At 37.3% G+C, this 20773-nt stretch overlaps 1 protein-coding gene across 1 annotated transcript in view; it reads right to left on the reverse strand.

Annotated features, from left to right (window-relative positions):
* The window catches only part of LOC145674473 (motile sperm domain-containing protein 2-like), a 218885-nt gene that overhangs the window by 150435 nt on the left and 47677 nt on the right, over positions 1 to 20773 (reverse strand). Inside the window, exon 5 of the mRNA XM_081744586.1 lies at positions 2074 to 2237. Coding sequence (XP_081600712.1) covers positions 2074 to 2237 — 164 coding nt within the window. The remainder of the gene's footprint in view (positions 1 to 2073; positions 2238 to 20773) is intronic.

A 20773-nucleotide genomic window follows, 5' to 3' on the forward strand; every position in this document is an offset into this window, starting at 1 on the left:
ACTCATGGATCTTTTCAGACTATATTGTTAAGTTATTAATGAAATATTATATATATATATATATATATATATATATATATATATATATAATATGACCAAAATTGCAGTAGTTGTTTGAGAAAATCGTCCGAAAAAAAATACCCCTCAGATTTCTTTCTCAAACAACATGACTTACGCCATACCATCAGGTTATTAATGAAGTATTTATTTTTAAGCTAGCCAAAAGAGTTCTTGCCGTTCTTGACGTCCCAATAATGTGCTCAAAGAACAGGAAAAGAAATGACACATGTGCCTGCCAAGCGATCGCGAGTTAGTTTGACCATCGACCTTCAGTAATACAGGGACGTTGCGCACATACAACAGTCACAGCTGTCAAAGAGAAGTAGAGATATCGAAGCAGCTTGTTCGCGTGTGTTTGTCGTATGACTTTAAAGCGCCGCATATGCCAGGCATTTGGGGAGAATGCTGTGAACGAACACACTACCAGGCACTAGTTCCAGAAATTCCGTTCGTTCGGGAGATGTGAGCATTTCGGATGAACCTCGTAGTGGACGACCACACGTGCTGGATGACAACGCCCTGAAAGCAGCCATCGAGAAGGACAGTGGTCTAACATGTGATAAACTTGCAGAAAGGTTCCATGTTTCTGTTGAAACACTCAGACTGCACTTGCATGGAATAGGGAAGCCATACATATTAGGCAAGTAGGTACTCCATCGGTAGCCAACAAGGAACGAGTAGAGTGTTTGTCCTTCCTTACTCTGCACCTGAACACACCCATCTTTAATCGCTTGCTCACTGGTGACGAAATGTGAGTACTCTATGACACTCCTACGCGTACCAGACATTGGTTGTAGCTACCTGACCCTGTTCCTCCACCTCAAGACTACATCTGCGCCCACCAAAGGTTATGGTCTCAATGACAGAACTGTCAGCAAGTGGTGCATTACGAGCTCCTTCCAGCTGATCAGACCTTCATTGCTGATCTCTACTCTCAGCAGTTGCAAAACGTGCATTGCGGCAGAATAAGCCGGCATTGGTGAAGCGCAAGGGTGTGCTGTTCCTGCACAACAATGCCAAGCCCCATGTGACAGCGAGGACCCGGAAGAACTCTCAACAGCATGGCTGAGAGAGACTGCACCATACTTACTAGACCTTGCACCAACAGATTACCACCTGTTTCATTCCCTCGACAACCAGCCCGGCGGGAGCTCATGTGGTTCGGATTCCATGTTAATTAGTAGGTCCCGTCTTATATAGCCTCACTGCTGAAAGGGACGTTAAAATCAACTCAACCCCCTCGACAACCACTTCCGTAGAAGATCTTTGGCAAATGAGGGAAACCTGCGAAACGTACTGACGGACGTCTTTTCATCCATGACGGCCAAGTTTTATCACCAGGGTATTTGCCAACGTTCCTGCAGCTGCACAAGGTGTTGGATGTTGATAGAGATTACTTCGAAACGTAAAGTTACGTACAGCCCACTGTATTGCTCTTTATTTATCACTTCTCTTGAACGGCAAGAACGTCTCTGGTTACCTTGTACAAAATATAAACAAAATTACTTAAGTTGTTTTAGAGAAAATCGTCCGGAGAAAAATCTCACCTGAAGAGTAAACTACCCATTCTAGATTTATCCCAGAGAAATTATTTATATCATATTATGAGGTTGTTCTCGAAAAATTGATTTATGAAATACAAACAAAATCGTTAGAGCCGTTTTTGAGAAAATGGCACGTTTTTATTTTCATCCTTCAGTAACCCTTTTTTTTTTCTTAGGGTTGGGAAGAAAATAGAAAAAAACTCCATAGAAGAATCATATGGAAACCTTAAGATTAAAATTTGGTTCACATATGCTGAATGGTATGGTCTCTGTTGTTAAAATCTTTTAGTATCTATGGGAAATTAAACTTATAAATCCGTTAAAATCTCGAATTCGATTTTTTTTTTCACGATCATCATACCTCTTATTTCGTCGCTTGAAAGTAAAAGAGGTCATAAACACACTGAGCGTTGTAATTAAATTATAAATTGTAGCAAATTAAAATAACATAAACGTAACAATAACTTACCATTTAGTACCCAAGGCATTTCGAATACGAGGATGTAATTCAGGAAGTAGGGGTAATACGACTTAAATAAGCTGATAAGGTAACGCACAAACTCCATGTCGACATTTGACAAACCACAATCAGCGAGGTCAAAGAACACAGTTATTGCCTCGCCTTTGTTCTCCCTGCAATAAAAAATTAAATCACTAGTTATAAGGGAGACAAATGTGCACAAATGTCATCAGAATAATGAAAACAAGGATTTAAACAGAAGTACAAGGGGCGCTCAAGTCAATCCCCGACTTCTTTTTAAAAAAGGAGCGAAAAGTGTTATTTTTCCAGATAATCATAACTACAATTGTACATTAATACCAGCGTTTAAAGAATGACTGGAAGGCTTCGGCATAGACAAGTCGGTAAGACTGACCCATTCTAGGGCAACTTACTTCAACTCCATCGTTACTCTGGAAATATTGACCTCCTATAAAAAATGTTTTTTCTTTCTCATAGTGGTAAAATTCAGTGCAGACTTCTAGTCTTCTGTGCTGACCAAGAATTAAGGAAAATTAAAATAAAATATTTCTGTTTTACATCTCACGGTTATGTTGGCTAGGCTAAAGGAGACGGTGATGATAAGAAATGAATACAATGGTGGAATGAATAAAGTGGGAGGAAACGGAAAAAGCCGGAGAAAATCCAGTTTGTCCACCACGAAGTCCATTTGGCCGACCAAGAACAAAAAGCTGTTTTGAAACTGAGCGTGCACTAGCCTTTTGGAACAGCAAACGTTCACGAATTACTGTGTTCACTATTTCTCGTAAAAGATTGCACATCTTTGCAATTTCACGACAGGTTATGTGACGATTCTCAATGATACGCTGTTAAAACGCGCTGAACGTTCCCAGGAATGACTACTATGGGCTGGTATCCACCGCGATTGGGATCGGCAGTGACAGGTGTATAGCAATCTTTGAAGCACTTGCTTTTACTGCGGCTGAGTGTCTCATCACCGTAATGTGACTGAAGTTCTCTGAAAATTTCAGCTGGTTTTATGCTCTTCTTAAGGGTACACCGTACTCACGTTCGCGTGAGCCAGGATTCAATTCCCAGACGGTGCTTCCCAATAGTCGGCATTCACCAAGCGTTCCAAGAGAAACTGGGGAATCACGTGAATAAAAGACGTGAAGGCCACTAGATCTAGAAAGCTCCTGATATGCCTATTAGAGCGACGCAGGGCACTGACTACGTGTGCGTCGTTAGACTGGATGTAGTTCAACCTGTTGCTAACGATAGCATTGGAGCTGCTCCGCCCCACAGAGGGCTGCAGCACCAAGTAGTTTGGTGGTTTTTGTGCTCTTCTTTACTAGAAACTTCATCACACACTGTTGTCCGCCATCTTGAATAAGAATCTCTTCACAGGCGCGCGAAATGAGTGATGCCTACCAGTAACAGGACACAGTTGCCAGTTCTTACGGCATGCACCATCTCCACCATGGGATTCGATTTTAAATCTATAAAAACATCTCGGATTGACTTGAACGCCCGTCGTAGGTAATGGCATTTATAGCCGTGTGCATCAACGAAGTTCAACTGTTGAACGAGGGTCATAACCAAGCTAAGTGAAAATGTCTGTTGCACCAACAAGGTTCAAGGTTACGTCTCGGTCAAACGGTGGATAAACTTGGTTTTAGTTTGAACGGCTGAATTTGGGGGTTTAAACTTCGTTGATCCAAGTCAGTCTGTTTACATTCAATAATGTCTTTGTATTTTTCCACTAATGAAATTACATTTCTCGCGTTCGGATTTTTTTTTTTTTTTTTTTTTTTTGCTCGTTTTCTCATTTTTTCTATCACAATTACAATCACTGAAATTAGACTAGTCACAACTCTATGCACACAATCTCGAAAGTCGAAAAGACCAGCACGCGGTATACTTTCTTCATTTGTTACTTTGTTAAACGAGGATTAGAAACAAAAGACGACAATCAATCAGAGTCGATTTTAAAAATTGACCGAAGTTTACTTAAACGAGACTTTCAATGGTGCAACGAAAGTCCTGGAAGCACGTTTAAACTTGAAAGTTTAATGTTGAACGCGTTTGAGTGAACGCTCGTTTAAACTTTGTTGGTGCACACGGCTATTAAGGTGCAAAGTTAAGCTGGAATCCCGATCTCAGGTACACTTGGAGATTGTTTAACAAATTGGACTTTTATTATTATTATTATTATTATTATTATTATTATTATTATTATTATTATTATTATTATTATTATTATTATTATTAGTTTTAAATCTTGCAACTTCAATTTCACCACTTCCATACTAACTAGAGTTTTCTTTTTTTTTTTTAGATATAAAATCGATTAGTATTTTCATATAATGTTTGCTGCCTACTGTTTTACTAAAAAAAACTAATTAAGTTATTAATTGTTACCTTCTAATCATACATTCTACTCTGTTGTGCAACTAAAAATGCTCTGGAGTTGACATGTACAGTTCGTTTCACAAGAAAGTACGATAAAAAAAAAAATGAATATGAACACTAGAGGCGCTTTCACCACAAGGCGTTAGGGACACGAAAAAAAATCAACCACAAATTTGGAAATTGTATAATAATAAAATGATACCATAAAACAATTGCTTAAACTTATGAACAAAGCCCGTACTTAATATATGGGTGAGGCATTTTAAAACTGTTTTTGAAAATGTCTGGAAAACTACAAATCAGATATTAAAAAAGTTCAAACAAAAGAAGCTCGTCTTGAAGGGGGACATCCAGCGATACCACACTCGACCCCCTGCCCCACACTCTGAGGGCGGGAGTGGCATCAACTTTGAAATCTTAAATAAGAACCCCCATTTTTATTACAGATTCAGATTCTCCGAGAAAAAAATACGTAACTTTTGTATTGAATATTTTGTTCGTTGTGTGATAGATGGCGCTGTAATCGACAAAAATCAAAATGGGTTACAAACAGTTGAAAAATAATATCTCAAGAAATACACATCAAATTAGGAAAGTTAATAGTTTTGATATCTTCGCAAATGCTATCCACCATAGTTGATCCCTCCAGCGCCATTTCAGGAGGTTAGAAAGGCAATTATTCTAAAATTTGTAATGAGAAACTTGTTTTTTACAGCAAATACATTGATTCTCCAGAACATAATACATTACTTTGTCCACATTGTTGGTATAATTTCTGTCACAAATGTCGGTGAAATGGACAGCAGTTGGAAAAATTCACGATTTGTTTTATCAATGAATTAAAATCTAGTTTTAGTGTTCCCCAGGAACAACATGGACGTAGCAATAGTATGTTCCCTTCGTTTTTTTTTTTTTTTTTTTTTTTTATGTGAGTCCCCTTGCCTCTCACTACAGGGGTGCTTGTTTAGGTGAACCTCCTTGCCTCTTACCATCGGGGTATTTGTTTTAGGTGAATTCCCTTGCCTCTCATCATCGAGGTGCTTCTTTTAGGTGAGTCCCCTTGCCTCTCACCATCGAGGTGCTTGTTTTGGGGGAGTCCCCTTGCCTCTCACACATCTTCATTGTTTACTAAAATAAATGTTCGAAATGGTGCTCGTTCTCTGCAATACACATTGCAAGTGTTACATCTACAGCGAGAGTCTAACCACGCATGGTAGCAGTTCTTGCTTCGTACACGGTAATTTGAATGATAAAAAATGTATTGCAGAAAATAGTCACCATTTCGAACATTTTCTTATCATTTGTCAGCGGTGTTTACCCATTTTGAGTTTTGTCGATTACAACGCAATCTATCATGCAACGAACAAAATATTCAATACAAAACTTACGTATATTTTTTCTCGGAGAATCCGAATCTGTAACAAAAAATGGGTGTTCCTATTTAAGATTTCAAAGTTGACCCTACTCGTGACCCCGGGGGTTGGGGTAGGGGGTTGAGTGTGGTATCGCTGGATGTTTCCCTTCGACGCAAAAACTTATGTTACAACTTTTTAAAAAAAAAAATCCGATTTGTAGTTTACCAGATATTTCCAAAAACAATTTTAAATGCCTCACCTGCTATGTATAACGGAAGTAAAATCACTACAGGGACACTTTTAAAAACAATGCTTTTACGAAATGCACAAAACGGAATAAAATATTTTTTTAGACATATTTAAGAAATTGGACTGATATTATAAAAACACTACAAGCGATTGATTATCGTGAATTATAGCAAACCACTTAGAGCGACTACTAATGGTTTTACAACCTTAATTCGATTTTTATTTCTAAAGCCCTTAACGATTAGCCATCTCTTGCCAGTTTGTATGGCTAACGTAACCATGGTAGATATTTCAATTGGGAAGCGTTGGCATCCAGCATATACAAGTGTTATTTTTATGTGTTTTTCAAATTTACTTTAACACTTTGCCAACTAAACTTAAATTTTCCGGTAAAGGCTAGGACACCAGTTTTTTTTTTATTCATTATTTGTTTATATTAGTTTGGGAGACAGAAAATAAATAAATAAATGTTAACAGACACCGTGGAGAAATATCCTTGGTTATATTTGTTGCAGTTTCAGTGTTCAATGCTGTTGGAAGACCAGTGAAAGAAGGAATGTTCGGCCAAGAACAATCAGAAACATGCCGTCCCCGACGTTCGCTATGGTGTGGGCTATGCCAGTCTCTCTTCTCCTCCTTCAGTTTTACTCTCGTTTGGTAGATTCCTCTACCGATTTTGCCCAAACTTGGTATCGTGATAGATTTCCACAAGTTCAGCAAGTGTATTAAATATTATTGTTTACAGACCTTTAGTTTTCGAATTATTGGGCATCAAGATCAAAGTTGCAGTTTCGATTAAATGAAATTAAAAACTTTCAATAGAACACAACAAAAAAATCCAATCTTGATGAAACAGGACATAGTTATAGATCTTGAACTGCCTAGTTCACAGTGTAATCTTTATTATTGACAATCATTCAGTGAATCAGTTAGGATTTAGAACGTATACAATGTGCAAAGACGACTCAAATGATGGAAAACTAGATTGTACTGAACTCAACTTCCATTTCCTTGTGAAGATTGTCCACTAAAATCTATCTCCAAGTTAAAAAAAAAAAAAAAAGAAAGAAAAAAAAGAAAAAAAGTAGAATTACATTAATGAAAACTGTCTTTGTTGCATTGTACCAGCATGGTCAAAATATAGTTTTGTTATAATTAATGAAGGACTTTTTTTTCTCGCTCGTGTTAATCTACTTGTCTTATATCCTCACGTATAGGCGTCGAGAGGGGGACCGTAGGTATCAGTCGATCTCCTGGAAATCTGATTAATATCACCTTTTACGAGGAAATATTTTTAAATTTATTTATTATATTTTATTTATTTATTTATTAATTTTAATATAAATTTTAAATTACATTATTTTATTTTTTATTTATTTAAAATTAATTAATTTTAAATTATAATAATATAAATTAAAATAAATTTTAAATATATATATATATATATATATATATATATATATATATATATATATATATATATATATATATATATATATATATACGTATGCACAAGAGAAATAATCTTATAGACAAGAAGTAATGCAAGTACATATTGTAAAACTTTGTCTCATATAGGTTGTAGGTAGAGCATTTAATAAAAAGAGCGTCCGAAATCGACTCCCACTACCAGTTTTTATTATAAAAGCTTCCACTATAAAAGTATTTTCACAAATTACTATACAAAATGTTCTTTCTAATATGAAAGGTTAGAAATAGGTAGTCTTTGGCCGTAAGGTCGCAGACAGGATCTCCACAGAGCCCCGTAGCAGGCTAAGCCAGGAGATAGGATAGGCGTAGTCCCGTATCAGACTAGAGGCCTGGGGTTAGGTTACTCCAAAAGTCCCGTAGCAGACTAGAGGAGGGTCACCAGAAAACTGGTATCGAGTTGCCTTTGTCCATCCAATTTATAGGGTTCCTTGGGTGACGGTGGCGCTGCTGCTCCGATGTCGTCTTCTGCTCCGTGAGAGGGGCCAGAAGCCGACGTCTGCATGTGACTGTAGATCCATCTGGTGGAAGATCCTTTTGCCGAACCACGTGGTAGTGTTTGTAAACACTGATGCGTGGGATTGTTTGTTTACAACATCACATAGGATATTACAATATACTAGATTTATTTTTAAACGAATTTCCGAAAACAAGATCATGTCTCTCACGAGAACTCCTATTCCCTTTGTAAACCAACTTGAAAGAATCAAACAATACATATGTTCTCAAGTTTTCTCATAAAAAAAAAAAAAAGATACGGCGCCTTTTAATACATTTATCACGATTTTCTTTGTAAAACATAATAAAACTTTCTTTCTTGATTCATTTGTCTCACCTGGGACAGGCCTAGAGGCATTCAACAAAAAGTCTGCAAGATCAATAAGATCCCCACTCGTCTGCATCTGTTTACTCTCAGGATGAAGCAAGATTATATTGTCTGACTCAGTCTCCTAAAGCAGCAATTCTAAGTATGATGGTTGTTTATGGGCAGAGGAAGGGAATAAGAAGAACAAGACTCCAAATGGAATAGAGATAAGTTGTCGATGCTGTCAAGACTTTGAAATGCTAAGTTTCATTTCCTTAGTTGACACCGTTACTTTCATAAGCTACGTTAATCTGCAGTGAATGGAGATCGAGTAGAAGATCAATCTTTTTCGAAAGTTTTATCCGGAAAGATTTGGTTTGTAATGCATGTAAAGTGATCACGGAAGAAACAACGTTTGTGATCATATTGTGTCAAGTTCATAAAACTGTGTAGTGAGTTACTTGTATTGTGTAAATTAATTACAAATACGAATGTTTTGACCATTTTGCACTTATTAACCTCAATATTTCTCTATATGATAAAAGGTAAAACCGTATTATCATTTTCGTAAATACATTTTTCCATCTGATTTTTCAGTTTTCATTTGTTGTGAATATGATTGTGTTCTATATTTGTGGTTTGCTTCCCACGCACAAAAAAATATTTTCTTGTATTTATCGCGATCCCAAGGGCAGTCTCGCTTCCGCATTGCTTCGCATAGTTTAATAGAAAAAAAAAATACAGAAGATATTCTACTTTTGACATAAATATTGAAACATCCTATCCCAACAAAACAAACCTTTAATCATATTTATTTGATTAATAAGTCTAGCTTCAAGTAGGTACTACCTACCTTCCGAAAGACATTGAAAACGGGTCAGACTTTTTCCCCGACACCGAAAACTACGAATTCAACAAAAATTTCAGTAATTTTTGACATTTTTTATTTTTCACTCCCCCTCGCCTACAATTCTCTTCCGACAGGAATGAACTTGGAATTAAAACGCCATTGGGAGCCTATGGGAAACCTATGAATTGCACACAAATATCAGTCGTTTTGCATTATTATTACGTCATTCCTCTCAACACTCATCCCTAGGGGTCTTGCTACCACAGTATTTTTTTTTCTACATTAAAAGTTATATGTCTACCAAGTTTGGTTGAAGTTGCTCCAGACGTTCCGGAGTTATTCTGGAATATAAATTCATACACATACATGCAAATATTTATAGATGTGCGAGCAACGCCTTTGTTGCTGCCCTTGTAAATTCAGAATCCAATTTGACATGCTCATTGATGCCTAAACTTGGGATTAAATGTCATCGCGATTGTAATCTAATAGCCTGACGAACCCAAACTATGTATTCGACAGTAACCTCAGTCACTTAACACATTTTATTTTTTACCTGTTCTTACCACCCATGCTGATGGGAGCTGAACTTGGCATTTAACGTTATCCGGATTATAATTATTGATCTGAGCGACATCGAGAAATATGGAGTCGATACTAATATCAATCGTTTATTATTATTTTTTTTACATGTCAACCCTTTCCCACCACCACAGGAATGCTAATGGGAGCTAATGGGAGAGTTAGTCTGAAATTCAGTAAGGAAAGTTTTTCTTTCTGAAGCAAGTGTTTTTTTTTTTTTTTTTTTTTTTAATCTAGGTTTAGGAATAAGCATTTTACTTCATTCCACCCCACCTGACACGAACTGACAGCTAGAAGAGCTAGGAACTTTCTTATCCACTCTAGCGCCTTTAACATAAGTAGAAGATAGGTATGGATGTCAATTGGTCACTGAACAACACTACTATTTTCATGTCAACACAGAAAAAATTTTCACTGGAAAATATTTTTACCATTTATAGGTGTACTCGGCACGACATGCAGGAAAATCCTTGAATAAGCTATGCAAACTCTTAAAAATTCAACGATTCTGCAGCTCGTTATCTCAATTGCAGCCTTAAATGCTCCATGCACAGTAACTTACAGCCCCTCAAGTATTACAGGGTCATTTGGCAACATTTTGAAATCTGACTTGAAAGTATGAAGAAATTTATGAAGTTTACAGGGTACCGTGCATGTAGCGCCCGTAGACTTAGCGCCCAGTGTTTCTGGCTCACAGAAGGAATTTTATATTGATTTTATCTCACAATCAGGGATGTCCAGTTCATTTTACCACTCTTTCCACAGGTCGTTAATTTCTGTTATTTTCTTACATCCATGTTCCGTGTACTTAGCGTCCACTAAGTAAAACTGTTATGAAGAGGGAGAGAGAGAGAGCGAGAGAGAGACAGAGACACCGGCCAATAGCACTGATTATAACGCTTCAATGAATCATAACCTCCGGGGGAAAGGGTGAAACGCAGAAACGTAGTTATATATATATATGCATGTATGTAACTGTACTCCGTGGTATGCAATGCTCTACAATATTTAAATGTACTATAAACTAAGGTTACATATTTAGCTTTTAATGTGAAAACTATGTAAAACAGACGTAATCTAGAATACTGCAATGAGGATAAGGCATACAAAAAACGGTGAACATATTCTCACGACTGAGAACCGGGACGAAATGTAAACTGGCGAAACCCCGGGATAAAGTCTTCATGGAGGTCACGGTGGTTCAGTGATAGAAACACTCACATCTGGTTCATGGGATCCCTGGTTTTATCCCATCTTGCGTCAAATGGGCTTTGTGTTAGTCAGACTCTGCGTGCATGGATAAACTCGGAGTTCTCTCGTTTTCTCTCACTTTCTTCATTCCACCATTTCATTCATTCTCACAATCACCGTCTTATCTATCCTACTCCTATCTCCTTAATCGTGGGATGTAAAATTCAAAGATTTCATTTCATTTCAAGAGCTTTCAAACCGGGACTGTCCCGGTAAAAACCTGACATATGGTAACTCTGACTATATAACAACATCGGTTTCGATACCAAAAAAGAAAAAGTCAAATTATCATATGATATTACACAGTTTCAGAAAAAAAAAAAAAAAACATCTAACAAGCTAGCCGCATTAAGTCTGATAAATATTTTACAACTTTATGCGCAATATAAATGTATCAACATGCACGGCAGTGCATGGCAGCCAAGTTCCGCGAAGAAAATGAAAACTGGCCTGCACTGCCGTAAGCATATTATACACGAACAAGAGTTTTGGGTAAAATCGCCGATTTCGAGGCTTTGTAAAAAAGATTCTATTAAGGGTAGAAACATGAAATTTGAATGTAAGGAGATATCCCACAGATGTACTCATGTACCAAATCTCACATTCCTACCTTCAACCATGTTTGAGTACTGGACCCCCAAAATATGCAGTTTTCAGGCTCACTGACTCACTCATCAAATTGATTAGATACTTCCCAATGAGATGGAAACCTGAAACTTTGCATAAAGGTACCCTACAATAACATGAGTATGGAAAAAGTCCGAAATTTGAGGAATGTGCTATGGAAAATTTTTTATGGGCAAAAAACTGTCCTTAGCCAGGAAAAAAATCGTTTCACTCACTCACTCATCAAATTGATTAGGTACTTCCCAATGAGATGGAAACCTGAAACTTTGCATAAAGGTACCCTACAATAACATGTGTATGTAAAAAGTCCGAAATCTGAGGAATGTGCTACAGGAATTTTTTATGGGCAAAAAACTGTCCCTAGCCAGGAAAAAAATCGTTTCACTCGCTCACCCATCAAATTGATTAGGTATTTTCCAATGAGATGGAAACCTGAAACTTTGCATAAAGGTACCCTACAATAACGTGAGTATGGAAAAAGTCCGAAATCTGAGGAATGTGCTATGGAAATTTTTTTATGGGCAAAAAACTGCCCCTAGCCAGGAAAAAAAACGTTTCACTCACTCACTCATCAAATTGATTAGGTACTTCCCAATGAGATGGAAACCTGAAACTTTGCATAAAGGTACCCTATAACGACCTGAGTATGCAAAAGGTTCCAAATCTGAGGAATGTGCTATGGAAATTTTTTTATGGGCAAAAAACTGTCCCTAGCCAGGAAAAAAATCGTTTCACTCACTCACTCATCAAATTGATTAGGTACTTCCCAATGAGATGGAAATCTGAAACTTTGCATAAAGGTACCCCATAACGACCTGAGTATGGAAAAAGTCCGAAATCTGAGGAATGTTCTATGGGAATTTTTTTATGGGCAAAAAACTGTCCCTAGCCAGGAAAAAAATCGTTTCACTCGCTCACCCATCAAATTGATTAGGTATTTTCCAATGAGATGGAAACCTGAAACTTTGCATAAAGGTACCCTACAATAACGTGAGTATGGAAAAAGTCCGAAATCTGAGGAATGTGCTATGGAAATTTTGTTTATGGGCAAAAAACTGCCCCTAGCCAGGAAAAAAACCGTTTCACTCACTCACTCATCAAATTGATTAGGTACTTCCCAATGAGATGGAAACCTGAAACTTTGCATAAAGGTACCCTATAACGACCTGAGTATGCAAAAGGTTCCAAATCTGAGGAATGTGCTATGGGAAATTTTTTCTGGGTAAAAAACTGTTCTTAGCTAGGAAAAAAATCGTTTCACTCACTCACTCATCAAATTGATTAGGTACTTCCCAATGAGATGGAAACCTGAAACTTTGCATAAAGGTACCCTACAATAACATGAGTATGGAAAAGGTCTGAAATCTGAGGAATGTTCTATGGGAAATTTTTTATGGGCAAAAAACTGTCCCTAGCCAGGAAAAAATCGTTTCACTCACTCACTCATCAAATTGATTAGGTATTTCCCATTGAGATGGAAACGTGAAGCTTTGCATAAAGGTACCCTGCAATAACTTGAGTATGAAAAAAGTCCGAAACCTGAGGAATGTGCTATGGGAAATTTTTTATAGGCAAAAACTGTCCTTAGACAAGCAAGAAATCGATTCACTCACTCACTCATCAAATTGATTAGGTACTTCCCAATGAGATAGAAACCTAAAACTTTGCATAAAGGTACCCTGCAATAACTTGAGTATGAAAAAAGTCCGAAACCTGAGGAATGTGCTATGGGAAATTTTTTATAGGCAAAAAACTGTCCTTAACCAAGAAAAAAATTGTTTCGCTCACTCACTCATCAAATTGATTAGGTACTTCCCAACGAGATAGAAACGTGAAACTTTGCATGAGGGTACCCTACAATAACTTGAGTATGGAAAAGTCCGAAATCTGAGGAATGTACTATGGGAAATTTTTATGGGCAAAAAACTGTCCTTAGCTAGGAAAAAGATCGTTTCACTCACTCACTCATCAAATTGATTAGGTACTTCCCAATGAGATGGAAACGTGAAACTTTGCATAAAGGTACCCTGCAATAACTTGAGTATGAAAAAAGTCCGAAACCTGAGGAATGTGCTATGGGAAATTTTTTATAGGCAAAAAACTGTCCTTAGCCAAGCAAGAAATCGATTCACTCACTCACTCAACAAATTGATTAGGTACTTCCGAATGAGATAGAAACCTAAAACTTTGCATAAAGGTACCCTACAATAACATGAGTATGGAAAAAGTCCGAAATCTGAGGAATGTGCTATGGGATATTTTTATGGGCAAAAAACTGTCCTTAGCCAAGAAAAAAATTGTTTCGCTCACTCACTCATCAAATTGATTAGGTATTTCCCAACGAGATAGAAACGTGAAACTTTGCATGAGGGTACCCTACAATAACTTGAGTATGGAAAAGTCCGAAATCTGAGGAATGTACTATGGGAAATTTTTTATGGGCAAAAAACTGTCCTTAGCCAGGAAAAAAATCGGTTCATTCTCTCCCTAATCAAATTGATTAGGTACATCCCAATGAGATATAAACGTGAAATTCTTCATAAAGATACCTTATAATGACTTGAGTATGGAAAAAGTCCGAAATTTGAGGAATGTTCTACGGAAAAGTTTTTATAGGCAAAAAACTGTCCTTAGCCAAGCAAGAAATCGATTCACTCACTCAGTCATTAAAATGATTAGGTACTTCCCAATGAGATAGAAACGTGAAACTGCATAAAGGCATCTTATAATGACCTGAGTATGGAAAAAGTCCGAAATGTGACGAATGTGCTATGGGAATTTTTTTATAGACGAAAAATTGTCCGTAGCCAATAGGTACTTCCCAATGAGATGAAGATGTGAATGTCTACACGAAGGTAGCTTACAATGGCTTGAATATGAAAAATATCCGAAATTTAAGGAATGTGCTATGGAATTTTCTATGGGCAAAAAATTGTCCTTACTCAAACAGAGATCGGTTCATTCACTCACTCATCATTGATTAAGTGCTTCCAAAAGAGATAGAGAATTGAAACTCTGCATAATATGGTACCTACGTTTTGTAGTGACCTGTGTAAGTAAAGGTTCCAAATTTAAGGAATGTACTATGGGGACTTTTTATGGGCGAAAAACTGTCCATAGCCATTAGGTACTTCTTAATGAGATAAAGATGCGAAACTCTCCATAAAGGTACACTATAACGGCTTGAAAATGAAATTTGAGGAATTTGCTACGGAATTTTTTTCATTAGCAAAAAAACTGTCGTTACAATCAGAAATCGGGAACGATTCCGTTATTGAACACATCATGTGCATAGTGATAATGTTGTCAATCGTCTGAGTGGTCGAGTTGGTGCCCTTCTCGCTGGTCTATTGGCTACCACGTGCGCCGTTGGTGTATGTGGTCCTGGGATCGATTCCCGGAGGAAGAACCTTTGGAATCTTAACTCTCCTCGATGTTTCTGTGTTCGTGTCCCTGTCGTTCTAGGTTAATAGAAAAATGAGCTAAGGTCACTGAGAAAAATCCGTTATCTGGATAGCGCTATAGTGTACAAATATACGGGATCCTTATGTTTACTACAGAAATCAATACTTAACATACGTTATCCATATGCTACATACGTACTGCCCTTTTCCCCGCTTAGATGTTACACAATGTCGTTGCAGGATGTCTGACATCTAACAGTCTTCCGTACATTACGTACGTCAGCTATAAGTTACATACGGCCATCTGTTTGTGAGATCCTGACCGCCTACATAAAGTCTTTTCGTTCGTGTAGAAAGTACGTTTATTCGGAACACTTATACGGAAAGTACGTTCAAATATACTTTTTCAGTTATACGTTTAGTGTACATCAAGTCCAACAGCTACAGGATTTACACATGTAACAAACGTTTTTACGTACGCCACATACAGTTTTTCTGAGTGTGCGAGTAAAATAAGTGAGAGCTAGTATTAACTAGTTAAGCAAGTTAATGAGGCACGTTCTGTGAATCAGTTAATTTTTAAAACCGTGGACTAAGACACGTACATACTGCCGTAAATTTCGTGGTTGGAAACCCAGACAAGGAAAGCCAATATTTTGTCTTTTTTCGGTGAATATTTTTCCTTTGTTGCAGTCATTGGTATTAAATAGATATTGAAATTAATTTGATAAGTAAGATAATGTTGAGGTGAGAATGTTTAAAATTAATGTAGTTTTCGAAGGAATGAGAAATCCAATTGTTCGAATTTATGTGAGACTAGCAACAAAATGTAACCGATTTCGTAAATATATTGGTACCAGAATAGTTACCACAGTCATTATGTAAAAATGTTCTTGATACTTTGTGTCTCCATCTGTGAACAGTGTGAGAATCTCTTACGTATCAGCCTTTTCATCAACAGTGAATTTCGTGCCTTTGCTCTTCATATTTCCTGAATTTGCCCTTCGGGGGTTCGCCCCCACACCCTCGCCTTTGCTCGTCCTACTTCCTCACACCTCTTAAGCTTACAATTCCCGAATTTCAAGTTTCTTTTCCTATTTCAATTATCTAAAAGATAAGATTTTGTATTCCAGGAAAACGCCTATTTAAATAACATGGTGATTTGTTCATCTCCCTTTAGACTCCTTAAAAATTAAAAATATTCAATTTTAGCAATTTTCCTGTTGGTTAGTCCCGGGAGGCTACAATCATGCCAAATTTCATCATTCTAACCCTGCCGGAAGTGCCTAAACATTTGGCAGTATGAAACTACGCAACATGTAATGAACTCCGTAATTTCGCAATGTGAAAAGATAGAGAGAGAACAACTAGGTATATTGAAACACCAGCTATGTCTAGTGATGTAGCAGCGAGGATTCAGCATCAAGGGTTTTGGGCCCTGTTGATACTCTTCGTATTTAGGTAATGAAAAATGAGACGTTAGCGATCGTGATTTTGTAGTTCGTGTAAATGAATTGGAATCTCGTTTGGACATAACGCTCTAACAGATATTTAATAGAATAAATCCTCCCCGCTGTTCTAGTGGCTAGCATGTGCGCTTTTCTTGTACAGGTCTTGGGTTCGATTCCCGGTGGGAGAGCCCTTGGGAACTAATGTTGTATGTGACACACTATGACTCCTTTGAAAATGTACAATTTTAAATTTAAATGCAGCAATATGCCACAATTGAGAATTCCAATATACGATATTGACATGGTGAACTACAAAAAGAAGCGAAATATGAACAAAAACACCAGAGGTGCAAAAAGTGCAGCCAAGTTCGTCAGCCTCAAAAAGTGTTGAGATGAGGATGGATGAGCCAAGTTCCTTGGCCACTGCATCTGAAAGGAACACTGGAACTTGGCGCGAGGTGTCAAGGAAAATGATGTTAAGGAACCTTAGGGATAGTGGTGGTGGGCGTGGTGGGTTTGGGACCACCATCAACCTTAGGAATATCAACTTTGCTAATGCGCTAAGGCACATATACAGTATAATGCAGTAAGATTGGTGGTTCGAAACCCAGATAAGGAAAACTTATATTCCTCTACGAAGTGTCAAAGTAAATAATGCTAACGAGCCTTAGGGATGATGTTTGTGAGCGTGGTGGATTTGGGGGTCACCACTAGCCTTAGGGCTGAAATGTCCCGGCCGTGAAACTAGGAACAGACATCTTAATGTATTGGAATATGTTAGACACTTCGCGCCAAATTCCAGTGTTCCTTTCAGATGCAGTGGCCAAGGAACTTGGCTCATCCATCCTCATCTCAACACTTTTTGAGGCTGACGAACTTGGCTGCACTTTTTGCACCTCTGGTGTTTTTGTTCATATATAGTTAAGCAATTGATATCATACACTACAAGCACTGAAAAACAACGTAACGTTCTCTAATAAAAAGAACGTTACTTTACGAACCAATAAGTTAATCGCTCTACGAAGTTATTGTACACATTATACCCTAAAGTTACAGCCTTATGCAGTAATCAATTCCAATCAGATATTGAACGAGTATGGTGTTTCCTTGAGAATAATCCATCACTAAGTTGAACAAGCGCCTTTGAAGGTTAATAGTCTTCCATTTTACTCTCTTCTTCGGTAATTCATCTCGCTACTCTTGTTCGATGCAGTTGAAACCATGGCCTCATCCTTTTGCAATGTCCATCCACAAGGAAGGATGAACAGGTTCAATCTTTTGGAATTTCAAATTCGAAGCTTCTGTCAATTTACTCGTTCGTGTCTCTTTCTGTAATGTTGCTATGTGAACGGATATGTTGCGAGGAAACAAAAGAGGCTAGCAAAGAAATCGAATCCTAAGATCACCATAAGATGAAAGTCGCATACTCCAGAGACTACCTGATACGTAATGTTGATCAAAATAAATTAGGAATTCTTCAGTTTCTTCTGGCACGATTTTCTGTAAGTAATCCATCCTTTCTGACTCTTGTCAGAGAGAAGGAAAACAAACCCGTCCACCATTCCATAGAAATCGGACTTTCTCATTCTCCCTGTAAAAATTCGCCAATCCCAACTGCTGCAGTATGTACTTCGTGTTCGTGAGACTTGTCTGGAACGCTTTGGCTTACGACTTCCCTCACTAGCCACGTCTGGTTGTGAATTTAATTTACATATTCCAATATTTGTTTGTTTTATCCCTCCCCGTTGGTCTAGTGGCAAGCACGCAAGCCTTTGGCGTATGAGGTTCAAGGTTCGATTCCTGGTGGGAGAGCATTGAGTAACCAAAGTGGTTCGGGTTCCACTATAATCAGTAAATTCAAGTCTTCCTTAGCCGACCCGGCAAAACCATGAAACGTAAAACTAAATACAAACATTTTCTTTTTTCGCAAAAGGAACGTTTTATTATGAAGTAAAACACTATTCAGAAATATAATATTAAAATTTGTAAGAAGGAAATTTATTTCTGCGTAACAAAATTTAAAAATTAATTATTCACAGGTAATTGCTTTATTGGATTGTAACGAGTTACAGTATAATTTCCCAAAGACTCTTCTCATACAATTCTGCTGTTCTCACATGTAACACTTCCTAAGTGTAACACTCCGATTTTGATAAAATTTAGCAGGTAGATATTACACATGAAATAAACGAATGCATGTTTTTTCTTTTCAGCGGAAAAACAGTTTTAGGGGACAAGCGCCCCCACCCAAAATTTTGAGTCCCGAAAGGCAAGAAGTGAACCGAAGTGAATAATATTGTGCACAGATGCTATAAACGTAAAACGAAGGAATAGATGTTTCGTATTTTCCTGGGAAAAACGGTTGGACATAATTGCAACGATAGTTTGTGTAGGAACAGTACGCAAAAATAAAGAAAAAAAGAAAGAAAAGAAAAGAAATGATTACGTGTTTTTGATTTTGTGCAGAAAAACAAAAGTGTGACAAAGGGCCCCCCTCCTAAAAATACGAAATTCAACTCCACGAGCCCAGAAAGAAATATACTGTAATAAATGAAAATGTCCACAAATATTGTAGACGTAAAATGAAAGAATACGTGTCGTATTTTCCTATGAAAACTACCTGCGTTTCTGCGGTAATAATTACTTTTTTTCGGAGGGATTTTAGTCACACCACAGTTTTTCCGCAGAAACTAAAAACACGTATTCGGTTTTTTTTTTTCTTTTTTTTTTTTTTTTTTTTTTTTTTGCGTATTGTCTCTAAACACAGTTTCGTTACAATTCTCCATGTCCTTTTAGGTACTTTTCACTATACTAATGAACACTTTGATAAATCGTGATTAAATGTTTGAAGGGGTCTGTACCCCACCCAACCATCTTTTCCAGAAAAATGCGACACAATATTCTGTCATTTTACGTCTACAATATATGCACATAATTTCGTTCATTCCGGTCTACTTCTTCATGCCTTTCGGTCGTCAATTTCAAAATTTTCGGTGGAGACTTTTGCCCCTAAAAACATTTTTTTTCTACAGGAAATAAGAAAGAAGTGTTCATTTATTTTTTCTATATTGTCCCTACCCAAAATTTCCTTACAATTCTCCATGTCCTTTAGGCATGTTTAACGTACTGTTATTAGCGCTTTTGATATTTCGAGATCAAAGATTTGAAGGGGTCTGTGCCCCACCCAACCATTTTTCCCGGGAAAGTACGAAACACATATTCCATCATTTAACGTTTATAATATCTGTGAACAATTTCATTCACTTCGACTAACTTCTTCTTGTCTTTCCGGCATCAAATTTCTCCAAATTTTGGGTGGGGGCTTTTACCCCTTAAAACAGTTTTCCCCAGAAAAGAAAAAAACACGTATGTTTATTTCATGTGTAATATCTACCTGCCAAATTTTATCAAAATCGGAATGTTACACTTGGAAAATGTTACATGTCAGTACATTCATATAGCTTGCATTTGCGGCAGAAACTTCTTGTTTTGTGCTCCCTCTTTGCTGGAGAGACTTTTTTAGGCTGTTCCTCTTCAGTATACTGGGAAGCTTCTATTCTCCGTGATTTCTTCTCAACGTTGGCGAACTGCTAACCAGACGAAATGAAGAATTTACGGCATTTCAAACTTTTTAATGTTTGTTTCTCGTTTGAAATTACGCTTTGATGACAATACCGTAAGTGTTGAGTCCACTTACATCAGTTATGTAAAATACTGTCATAGGCCATTTTGTTCATTGTTTTGTGGTGTAACAGCGAACCATATGATTGTTAGTGTGAACGTCTGATTTCGTTGTGTTGTAATATATGATAACTTTGAGTATTTTCCTCCGCTCTAGAAGTGACCACTTCAGGATATAGTTGTGCATTGTGTTTTGCAATTGTAAAATGGCTGATCTTAATGGGTATATATTGTCAAAAGAGACAGCGCACCCAAAAAATGAGAAGTTGTTCGTCTACAGTCATATTACATATAAGAATAAAATTATATTGCAGAGTGTGTGAAGAATCTGCAACTTCACGAATTAGGAACAATTCGTCATCAGGTATTCTAATAGCGCCAATGTTGGCATCAAAACATAAGGCAGCCCTTGTAGGATCGCTTTTCTCCGAAGTTTTGCCTTTTGCATTAGCTATAGGTTCTACGCTTCAAACTTCTAACCAATCCTCTGGTTAAGAAAACTACTCAACGTCTCATTTCAATATCGGTACCTGAACAAGAAACTTCAGTTGCAT

This window comes from Thermobia domestica, chromosome 17, assembly GCF_964235325.1.
Source record: "Thermobia domestica chromosome 17, izTheDome1.hap1.1, whole genome shotgun sequence".
Taxonomy (NCBI): Eukaryota; Metazoa; Arthropoda; class Insecta; order Zygentoma; family Lepismatidae; genus Thermobia; species Thermobia domestica.